Genomic DNA, 11,283 nt, shown 5'->3' with positions numbered 1-11,283 from the left:
GTGCGGGGATCGGGTGGGAGCCGGTGAGACGCGGGCGCGGAGGCCGCTCCAGCCTGCGTGCGCAGCGTCCCCGGGATCGGGGTCGCTGTGCCCACACCACAGGCCTGGGGGCCACCCCGAGGACCCGGCCAGTGGTGGGTGGAGATCGACCTGCTGGAGAAATCCAGCTCGTTTCCCGGGACATCAAGGCCCAGGAGGGGCCTAGGACAAGCAATGCCTTCCCCGGGCAGGGTCGGGGACGGGGTCGCAGTCAGGACGGGGTGGGCCCTGACCGCCTGGACGTCCCCAGAGCCTCCCCCGAGTCTCCGTGCTTAAGGCCGTAGTTTGGAGAGCCGATGCCGCACCCGGGAGTTTTGTGACGCATTATGTAACTGGTGACGAGTGCCGCCCGGCGGTTTCTCCTTTGTTTTAGCGGTCTAGAGCGTGCATCTCCCCCGAAGGGGTGCGCTCTGCAGCCCTGAGGCTTGAGAGCAGCCGCCTCGTATTACGGTTTTGCTTTTGGACTCTTGACTCCAGGACTAAGGCTGCTGCAAAAAGTGGAGAAACTGGTATTCTCGACACCATTGCTCGTTGCTGGTCATTAAGTCTCTGGCAAGAAGCGAATAAGTTGCCCAGACCATTCACTGTTTTGGATAATCACAGAAACTGCGCAGCTAGGCAGCAGTGCCAGCCTCCCCCCCCAGACTTCCTGTCCACCTCTCAGCCACATTTCTCTGCGCTTTTAAATGTTGAGTTGATGCCGACTTCACTTTGGCAGGCTCCAGTGACTGCCTGGTCACCAATCCAGAGACATTGTCATTCCAGACAGTGTAAAGTTTTAGTTATGAGAAGAAGACGGTGTCCTGTTTAATCTAGACCCCACCACTTAGGATATACTAGCTCCATGGTGGTGTTGAAAATAAAATTATAATATAAACATTTTTGTTTCTGACTCCTACTTTGGTTTTACCTTTGAGGAGCCTGAGGTCAAAGAAAGTGAGTTGTTTTCTTCAGTTTTTCTGACTTTTGAACTCCAAACTGTTCCTCCCTACAGGTTAAGAACAGACCCACCAACATTACATGGGATGGTCTTGATCCAGAGAAACTCTACACCTTGGTCCTGACAGACCCGGATGCTCCCAGCAGGCAGTCTCCCAAATACAGGCAGGTTGGGGAAAGAGGGGGGAGGGTGGGTTGTGGAGACCTGACCTACCTAGTATAAGTCTCTTGTCGCATGTGAAGAAGTAGACCTAGGGTAGGATGTTAGTGCGGTGTTTAAGCCGAGTATGCATTTCCTGCCCCTTTGCTCTCCAGTCTTAAATTAAAACCAATAGCAAAATCCACCTACCTGCAGCCTGTTTTTGTACGGCACCATGAATTTAGATTGGCTTTTGCGTTTTTAGATGGATAAGAAAAAAAGAATGATAATACCTTGTGAGATATAAAATTATATGAAATGCAAAGGTCAGTGTCCATAAATAAGAGTTTTTACTGGAACACAGCCATGATACCTTATATATCTGTCCTCTGTGGCTAATTTCCAGCCACAGTGGCAGTGTTGAGTTGTTGCTACACAGACAGTATGGCCTGCAAAGCTGCAAGCATTGACTCTCTAGTCTTTTACAGAAAAAGCTTTTTGATCCCTGCCCTAGAGAATCTTAGGGCAGAGAAGGGATTGGGTCCTCTCTCTGCAGATCTAGAACAAGCTTTGCACTGGCGGGGCCTGCAGTGTTCATCTTTGTCTCCTGGCATTCGGTATGTGCTAGATGTTCAGCTGCCAGTGTGCAGTGACTGCCAACCCCTGTGGTGCTGACGGTCCTGTGTTCTTCCACACAGGGAATGGCACCATTTTCTGGTGGTCAACATGAAGGGCAACGACATCAGCAGTGGTACCGTCCTCTCTGATTATGTGGGCTCCGGGCCTCCCAGTGGCACAGGTCAGTAAAGGCTGCTTTTGGGGAGGCAAGAAGGGAGGCTAGGTGCACAGCAGGGTTGGCCAAAGTGCTGCCACTTTGAGTCTGGTTTTTCGGGCTGTGTTCTTTTTATTTACGAGAGTCCTTACCCTACTGGAAACAGAAGGCTGCTTGCTTCTCTGCCTTCCAGAGTTTGCTCAGACCTGCAGGAGTGAGGGGCTAGAACTTTGGATTCTGTTCAGACGGGTTCTCAGTGTAGAGGTCTGCTTTTTGGGCTCTGGGCCTTTAATAAGCAGGGAAGCCAGGGATCAGGGAGTGATGTTTTAGATGCTTTCTGGGTGGCTACACACGGGTTGAACACAGATAAGCCACGTTTTTTTTCTGTGTGCAGTTTTTCCCATGTGATGTTTCAATTTCTAATTCCTGTAAAAAGTCTCAAGTGATCATAGTTTTCAAATTAATTAGAAAAAATTGCCTTATCTATCACTGGAGGTCCTTCCAAAAATCTGGTTTGGTATCTTGGAAAGATGTAGAAGACCGCAGCAGAACTATACTGGAGATCTACGCATGCATTGTGCAGTGTCCTGTTCTGTGTGTAAGCATGTGTGGTGAGAGACTCCTGCATCGAAGCTCTCCAGCTAGATAAGAGCTCCGTAAGCCACAGGGGGTTGCTGTTGCCTTGGTTCATTACAAGATGTCCCCATTTGTAGTGGTGGGTGAAGCATGGCAGAATACCAGCTTTTGCACACATTGTTCTGCTTTGAGTTAGTACGAAGTGTTATAAGGAAGTACCTGGTGAGTGAGGACTGCTGGTCATGGGCTCATGTTTTACTTTTAGACCTAAAAGCTTCCAGATGGCTTTAACCCCCTCATGCATTCCTAATAGAGAGGGTAAAGGGACAGATTTCCTAGAGCTCTATTAAGTTCTCTAGGGCAGTTATTAAATTAGCCAGTTTAATTACGGGGAGAATACACATGAGAATAAAGCAATTCTCTTGAGCAGGAGCTGTGTTCTCATTAAAAAAAAAAAAAAGGCTTCAGTCACTCTCTTTTCAGATTCTTTTAGTAAGTTTTAACTACCATATAATAAACACATAGATTGTAAGGTTTCAGGCAACAGATTTGACTGATGCATACACATAGAAACACTTCAGAAAGATATAGGTCATTTCCATCACCCTAGAAGGTTCCTCTTTTACTTACATTCCCTGAGAGCCAACCAATTTTCTGACCCCTTTTCTCCACAGAGTATCTTGCTACCTCATAGAGATGGAGTCTCAGGGTGCATTTATTGGTGACAGGTCTCTTTCATTCAAGATCATGTCTAAGGTTCTTCTAGGCTGTTGCTTGTAGGAGTAGTTCATTCCATTTGGTTTCTAAGTAGCATCTCCTAGTTCCAAGACTAGGAGCCGTACTCCTGCTGGGCGTTCAGGTTTCTCCAGCATTTGGATTTTATGAATAAGTGGCTCTATACATTCCTGTGGACAGTTCCTCTTGGAGCTGCCCCAAGAGTTCTCCAGAACAGCTGACAGTTTTACATTCTAACCAGAATACATGATGTAAGATCCCCTAGCCCCATACTGAGATTAGGTGCTGTGGTTGGTATATGTGAAGTGGTAGCATTTGCGGTGACCTGGTCCCTGATCTGGCGGCTGATGGTTGAGCCTATCTCCTTATTGACCATGCTTTTTTGTAATTTGCTTTTTAAATGTTTTATGTTTTAAACTATACTAAAAACATAACATAAAACTTACTACTTGGATACTTCAGTAGTGCTAACTGTTCACATTGTTGGGAAACCTACCTGGAAATTTCCATCTCCCCAAATGGAAAGGAAACCCTGCTCACTGAGCGAGAGCTCCGCAGTTCCCTCTCCCGCTGTCCCTGGGAGTCACTATTCCACTTTCTGTGCATGCTTTTGATTCTTTAGATACCTCATGTGGAATCATATATTATTTCTTTTTTTATGACTGGCTTATTTCACTTAGCATGATCTCTTCAGGGTTCATCCATGTTGTAATGCGTCAAAATCTTCATTTTTTGCTGAATAATATTTCACTGTATGGATATAGTACATTCTGTTTATCCATTTCTCCATCGCTAAAAATTTGGATTGCTTCCAGCTCTCAGCTGTTGTGAATGGTACATGGATGTGTGCATACTTAAATAACTTTTAAAAATAATTTTTTTTAGTTGTAGGTGGACACAATACCTTTATTTTATTTGTTTTTATTTTTATGTGGTGCTGGGGATTGAACCCAGTGCCTCACGCATGCTAGGCAAGCGCTCTACCACTGAGCCACAACCCTGTTAAATAACTTTTTAACAAGTTCATGGTACTCATTTCTGTCTAGTACTTAAGTGGAGTTACTTAATTTACAGTTAATAAGGTGCTTCCCCTCCTTCAAAATGGGAATTGAACCTTGGGGTCTGTACTGCTGGATTACATTTCCAGCCCTTTTTATTTTATTTTGATACAGAATCTTGCTAAGTTGCCAAGGACGCCCTTCAACTTTCAATCTCCTCCTGCCTGTGCCTCACACGCAGCAGGGATTTCAGGTGTGTGCCGCCACACCTGGCTTGCTGATTCTAAAACATTTTTTGCTGTTTAGTTGGTAAAAGTGGGTTTGGGTCATTTCAAAGCAGATCTCTCATCTTCCAATAGATAAGTCTGGAGGTAGAACCATAATGTTCTCTGGTACCTTGGAGGCCTGAGTGTGGTGTGACGGCCCTAGCCCCAGCCCCTGACTGGCTGTTTCCTTCATCTATTTCTCTCTCTCTTTTTTCCTCTTTTTAGCATTTCTATGTGCCAGGCATTTTAGGGTAATTTAGGGAGATGAGAAGCAACAGAACGAATACCACCACTTAATAGAGCTATTATTTCTAACAGGGAAATTAGGTTACAAAGTTAGTGTTTTACTTAGATTTTAGGTTCTGATGTTACTGTGGTGGAAGAAGGATGGGCGTCCTGATGGGGTGTTGGGAGGGACTTGAGGTGGCCGAAGTGTGGCGTGGGCTGGATTGAGCAGCAGGGGGGTTGGAGGCAAGGCTCAAGGGATGGGCCAAGGCTGGAGCCTGCAGGTCCCCAGTGGCTCGAATGAAGGGTTTGTTCCCTGGGTGAGGGGCTTGACCCGTCCTGCCTCTCTGGGCTCAGTGTCCTGGTGAATAGGGTGGTGCGGTCCCCTTGAGTTGAAATGTCGTGTGGAAATGGGTGAGGTCCACCCCAGGTGTCCACCTTCCCTCTGCCTCTCCCTCCAGGCCTCCACCGCTATGTCTGGCTGGTGTACGAGCAGGACAAGCCGCTGAAGTGTGACGAGCCCATTCTCAGCAATCGCTCTGGAGACAACCGTGGCAAGTTCAAGGTGTCGGCCTTCCGCAAGAAGTACAAGCTGGGGTCCCCAGTGGCCGGCACGTGCTACCAGGCTGAGTGGGACGACTATGTGCCCAAACTGTACGAGCAGCTGTCTGGGAAGTAGGGGAAGCTCCGCGAGGCAGTGGCCCTGGCCTGGGCGGTGTTCTCTAGTGAAGTGACACATGGAGGGCTCCTCCCACTCCCTGGGCACAGGGCAGGGCTGCGCTTTAGGTGGTCAGGGAGACTTCTCCTGTTGCCTGTTCTTTATGATTTTAGATAGTCACATCCCAGTTTATGCTTTGATCTAATTTGAACTTCTTGTTGGGGGATATTTTGGTACTGCGAGGGGGTCAATGCATTGTTAGTCAAAGAATAACAACCTAGGTAAAAATACTACAGGAACCAAGTGTCAGTTAATCTTTAAGGAAAGTTTAAAAAAGCAGATGATTTGCTGCCTTTACCTTTGTGATTCTGAGTCCAGATTGTGAACGATGACACCTCTGAGATGTGTCTTTACAGTGCAGTCTCTGGCCAAGACAGAGGCTGGCGTCTCAGCTGCACCCCAGCACGGACTCAGGTACCGCAGGAGGTGTGAGCGCCCTGCTCTGGCTCCTTCAAAGAACAAAGCTGGATAAAGCAGGAGGGGGAGGGTGGCAGCGGTGCTGGGTGGCAGTGCTGGGCCCCAGCTGTTGGGGGTCCTGAAATCTGAGCCGATCACATGTCACTGGTTAAGAGCAGCGATCTGGAGTTGCTTAATGTTGTGTTAATTCTGCTGTTCGCTTATTGTTGAATAAAAATAAAAGCACGGGATGATTCAGACCTCCAGGTATTTTGCCTTATTGGGCATGCGTTTTCTAAATGGGGGATGTCAAGAGACAGCCTCTGCGGGCCCTGAGTGCCAGTAGCTCTCGGGATTTAGTCTGTGGGCCACAGAGAGGGTCTCCTTGCTCCAGAATGGCCTCTACAGGTGCCGGTGATCCACAGTGTGAGCGACCTCCGGTCTTCAGTCGGCCTCCCCTCCCCTCACAGGGTTGTTGAATAACAAAACAATCCTTTGTTGAGACGAAGGTGTGATGGATGGAATTAATATGTGTAAGTGGTGAACTAACTACCTGCCTGCCAGAGGGACAGAGTGCAAAAGGCTTGTCCCCCATTTCCACAGGGCTGTTTCTGGTATGTGTTTACCCAGAGTGTGACCACGAGGTTTAATAAAGACGGGCGTCTATTACAGGGCGCCCTTATCAGCCCTGCCAGAGCCCAGCATTTCTAAGGGACCTTGGGACGGCTCATTCTGACCTCATGGCAGAACGTAATGTTCAACACCATGGCCACCACTCGGAGCCCTGAATAAAACATGCACACAGGAATCCAGGTCTCGGCAGCAGGGTTGGTTCTCTCCAGTATGGACCAGCAGCACGTGGCCTGAATCTGTCCTTAGATGGGTGCCAAGTCCATCGGCCTCTGCCTACTGAAAACCCTTTGGCAATCTGCAGGTGCTCTGAGGATGGAGTCCAGATCCTGTGGGTGACCTATAAGCGTCGTTTGGCCTGACCCCATTTGTCTCCACCTCTCGTAATTTCTGTTCCCATTAAACTCCCTTGCATGTGCTGGCTGCTCGGGGCTGGACTTTACAGTGCAGCTGTTGGTCCTCTTTCCCTCTGACAGTAATACTAACTGGGCTTTTCTAAGGAGGCTAAATATGCCTCTGTGTCTAATTTTCGATTTAATATTTATCTCTATTACACTAGACCCTTTCCTTCACAAGGGTCGTTGAGAAGGTCCTGCTCAACGACCCCAGCCCTTGACACGCCTCACATAAACTGAAACCTCGTGGATCACTGAATTGACTGTAAAGGTGATTTTTTTTTTTTGTGGGGGGGGTGGCATTGGGGATTGAACCTAGGGCCTCACACATGCTGAGCAGGTACGAGACAGGGTCTCACTGAGTTGCTTAGTGCCTCACTGTTGCCGAGATTGGCTTTGAACTTATGATCCTCCTGTCTCAGGTTCCCAAACTGCAGGGATTACAGGTGTGTGCCACTGTGCCCTTTTAGTTTTTGACATAGGGTATCACCAAGTTGCTGAGGCTGGTCTTAAAGTTGCAGACCTCTGTCTGTCAGCCTCCTTGAGTAGCTGGGATTACAGGAAGGGACTTCTCTATAACACACATTATACTTTAAAAGTTCCTTCTTTCCTCTCGTGGATTCACACCACACATGAGAGCCCCCTAAAGCCCATCATCAGCTCCCTGGTTCTGATGGCTATGAACATGAAAAAGCTGCTCTCATTCCTGGGTTCTTGGTCTGGTGGTCCCTCCATTTGGGGCTTCCCATCTTTTCCCCTTTTCCTCTATTTTTTTATTGTTTTGTGGTACTGAGGATTGAACCCAGGGATGCTTTAGCCGTCTGCAGTCTCTGGAACCATCCCTTATTTGTAGTTAAGTGATGGTGTCACTTGTCTCAGGGATCTCTGGCTGAAGCCTTTGTATAGGTTCAGTGCTTTCTGGTGCCACATTCTGCAGCCAATCAGAATGCTTTTTCTGTTCATGTTGTCCACATGAGCTGCCTCCCCAGCCACCTCCTCCCCACACTTTTTTTTTTTTTTTTTTTATGGTACTGAGGATTGAATCCAGGGGCGCTTAGCCATTGAGCCACATCCCCAGACTTTTTTTTTTTTTTAAGATTTTTTTTTTTTTTTTTAGGGCTGGAGTTGTGGCTCAGCGGTAGAGCACTTGCCTAACATGAGTGAGGCCCTGGGTTCGATTCTTAGCACCACATATAAATAAATGAATGAAATAAAGGTCCATCAACATCTAAAAAAAAATTAAAAAATTTTTTTTTTTTTTAGTTTTAAGTGGATACAATACCTTTATTTATTTTTACTTATGTGGTGCTGAAGATCGAACCCAGTGTCTAATGCATGCTAGGCAAGTGCTCAACCACTGAGCTACCGCCCCAACCACCCCCACTTCTTTTGAGCCGGTCTTCCTAAATTGCACAGGCTGGCCTTGAACTTGTGATCCTTCCTCAGCCTCATGAATTGGGGCAGTGACAGGTGTGTGCCCCTGTGTCTGGCTCAAATTACTTCTTATTTTTCTTGTTCCTACTCCTGATCCCTCTTCCCCAAACCCACCTCTTTTTTTTTTTTTAACCTTTATTTTGTTTATTTTTTTATGTGTGCTGAGGATCGAACCCAGTGCCTCACACATGCTGACGAGCACTCCACCCCTGAGCCACAACCCCAGCCCAAACATACCTTTTTCTTGAAGAAATTCAAATGGGTAAGAAAATTTCCAGTAATCTTAAGACCACATTTCATGAGTACTGATAGGACCATATCTGGGGTTCTACTTTGATAAGCTCACTTCTTAGCCTGTCAATAAGTAGAGTACACATTTTTCAACTTTTATAGAAGTATAATGTTGGCACACTATCACACATAAGTGAAGGATTTCCCATCACCCCCGAAGTTAGTTTCCTAGTGTCTTCACATTTCCTCCCTCCTTCTACACCTACCCCTGATCACCTACTGTTTTACTTTCTGTCACTATGTTTTCCATTTTCATATGTGTATGTGTGTGTGTATATATATGAGACATATGTAAACGAAGTCATGTAGTAGCAACCGTAGTCCCCTTATCTGTCAGGGATATGTTCCAAGAACCCCAGCCGAGGCTTTAAACCATGGGTAGTGCCAAACCCCACCAAGTACTTTTATTCTGCTGTACATACACACACCTATGATGACGACCTATTTATGAATTAGGCACAGCTAGAGGCACAGCTAGAGATCAGCAGCCACTAATGGTGACCTATGGTAAAGATCACAGTACACTATAATACAAGTTATGTGGATCTTTCAAAATAACTTACTGGCCTGTACTCACCCTTCTTCCTGTGATGGTCTGAGGCGAAAGATGCCTCTGTGTGAAGAAGAGCTGTGAGTGACGCTGGCCTCGTGACGCTGCCTTAGGGACTATTGGCCTTTTGACATATATCAGAAGGAGATTATTTCTGTCGGTAATTCTGATCACAGAGCCAAGAGGTCATTGATGGCTAGGGATCATTAACAGTTGACGTTTATTTTCTCCTCCCAAGTCTTTTGAAAGAACATTGCCATTGAAAACTACGGTTTATGCCCTTGCACCCCCAGGGTCTGGGGATTCTGACCAGGGCCCTGCGCATGCGCACGGGCTCCACCCCGCCCCACCTAGCCTCTCTCTCCTTGGCACTTTAATGAATGCAGGTTCTATGGGGCATCTTCAGAAGAGCCCAGCTGCATCACATTTGGTGACTTGATTTCGATGGCATTTTTCTCTTTTTTCAATTCTGCCTGAAATGTGGCAGCAGGAGCTTCACCAGCAGACTTCACTAATTTGCTTTTTTTTTTTTTTTTTTTGGGTGGTACTGGACAAGGGCTCTACAACTGCACCATGCCTTCAACACTTTAAAAACTACTTTTATCTTGAGGCAGGGTCTCATAAATTGTGCAGGCTGACCCCAAACGTGATCTTCCTGCCTCAGCCTCCCAAGTTGTGGGGATTACAGTGAGCACCTGCACCCATCTTTCCAGTGACTTTTATGGAAGTCAGTTCAAACCTGTGTCGGAGTTTTGTGCAACCTACCCCTTACAGTAATGACAGTGTCATTTGTGTTAGGGATCCCTTGCTGAAGTACTCGGAATCCCTTTTAAGTCTTTATGGTGCCATTTGCGCAGCCTGTCAAAATGCTTTTTCTGCTATATATTGTCCACCCACAAATTTAATGCCTTTTCTGTCTTAACTAAGTATTTATCATGCACTGTAATACTTAGGCTGTGACTNGGACTTTACAGTGCAGCTGTTGGTCCTCTTTCCCTCTGACAGTAATACTAACTGGGCTTTTCTAAGGAGGCTAAATATGCCTCTGTGTCTAATTTTCGATTTAATATTTATCTCTATTACACTAGACCCTTTCCTTCACAAGGGTCGTTGAGAAGGTCCTGCTCAACGACCCCAGCCCTTGACACGCCTCACATAAACTGAAACCTCGTGGATCACTGAATTGACTGTAAAGGTGATTTTTTTTTTTTGTGGGGGGGGTGGCATTGGGGATTGAACCTAGGGCCTTATGCATGCAAGGTAAGTACTCTGCCAACTGACCTACCTCCACAGCCCATCTAGGCTCATTTTTTGAGATTCATCCATGTTGCTGCATATAGCTTTGTTTCCTTTTCATTGTCAAATAACAGTCATTACATGGATCTGACCCAATTTACCCATTTACCTGGTGGTGGCACAAGGTATATCTAATTACTTTTGCTATGAAGCTGTTATGGACATATGTATAGGTTTCTCTGTGAGCACAGGTTTCCTTTTCTTTTTTGCCAATAATCTAGGAATGGGCTTGCAAGAGATATGGTTAACTTTATAAAATACTGCCAAACTATCTTCAAAAGTGGGTGTACCATCTTACTTTATGAGATTTTTAGTTGTTCCACATTCTCAACAAAACTTGTGTTTTCCAACACACTCTTACAGTCGTGGATGCCATCTTACTTTCCATGAGCATTTAAATTTTTTTTCTTTTTCTAGTTGTAGATGAATACAATATATTTATTTTTATTTATTTATTTTTATGGGTGCTGAGGATAGAACCCAGGGCCTCATGTGTGAGAGGCTCTACCATTGAGCTACAACCCCAGCCCTCCATGAGCATTTTGATCATCTGTGTATCTTATTTTATAAAGAATTCCCATCCTTTTTCATTTTCTTATGGGGATTCTCTTCATATTATTGAGTTGTAAGAGTCTTTTACATATTCTCAATACTAATTCTTTGCCTGATAAATGTACTATGAAAATTCTCAGCCTATGGCTTGTCTTTTTTGACTTCATGGTGGCTTTGAAGAGTAAACAATTTTTTTTAATATTTATTTTTTACTTAGAGGTGAACACATATCTTTATTTATTTATTTATTTTTTATGTGATGCTGAGGATTGAACCCAGGGCCTCACACGTGCTAGGCAAGCACTTTACCTCTGAGCCACAATCCCAGCCCC

At 45.8% G+C, this 11,283-nt stretch overlaps 1 protein-coding gene across 1 annotated transcript; it reads left to right on the top strand.

The window, feature by feature from the left end:
- Positions 1 to 1,016: 1,016 nt before the first annotated feature.
- On the top strand, positions 1,017 to 6,063 carry Pebp1 (phosphatidylethanolamine binding protein 1). The gene is made up of 3 exons (XM_015505197.2): positions 1,017 to 1,143; positions 1,816 to 1,916; positions 5,151 to 6,063. Exons 2-3 carry the CDS (start codon positions 1,844 to 1,846, stop codon positions 5,366 to 5,368), a joined length of 291 nt encoding a protein of 96 aa, XP_015360683.1. The 5' UTR covers positions 1,017 to 1,143; positions 1,816 to 1,843; the 3' UTR covers positions 5,369 to 6,063.
- Positions 6,064 to 11,283: the final 5,220 nt, after the last annotated feature.

The sequence above is a fragment of the Marmota marmota genome, unplaced genomic scaffold, assembly GCF_001458135.2.
Source record: "Marmota marmota marmota unplaced genomic scaffold, marMar, whole genome shotgun sequence".
In the NCBI taxonomy this organism is placed as follows: Eukaryota; Metazoa; Chordata; class Mammalia; order Rodentia; family Sciuridae; genus Marmota; species Marmota marmota.
The sequence above is the reverse complement of the archived record's forward strand: the minus strand, read 5'-3'. Positions and strand labels throughout refer to the sequence as shown.

What these genes read in the sequence shown, in the direction of transcription:
- Pebp1 (XM_015505197.2), top strand. Translation starts at nt 1,844, where the DNA reads ATGAAGGGCAACGACATCAGCAGTGGTACCGTCCTCTCTGATTATGTG. An exon ending in CGGGCCTCCCAGTGGCACAG is followed by an intron (nt 1,917 to 5,150) that starts GTCAGTAAAGGC and finishes CTCTCCCTCCAG; the next exon opens with GCCTCCACCGCTATGTCTGG.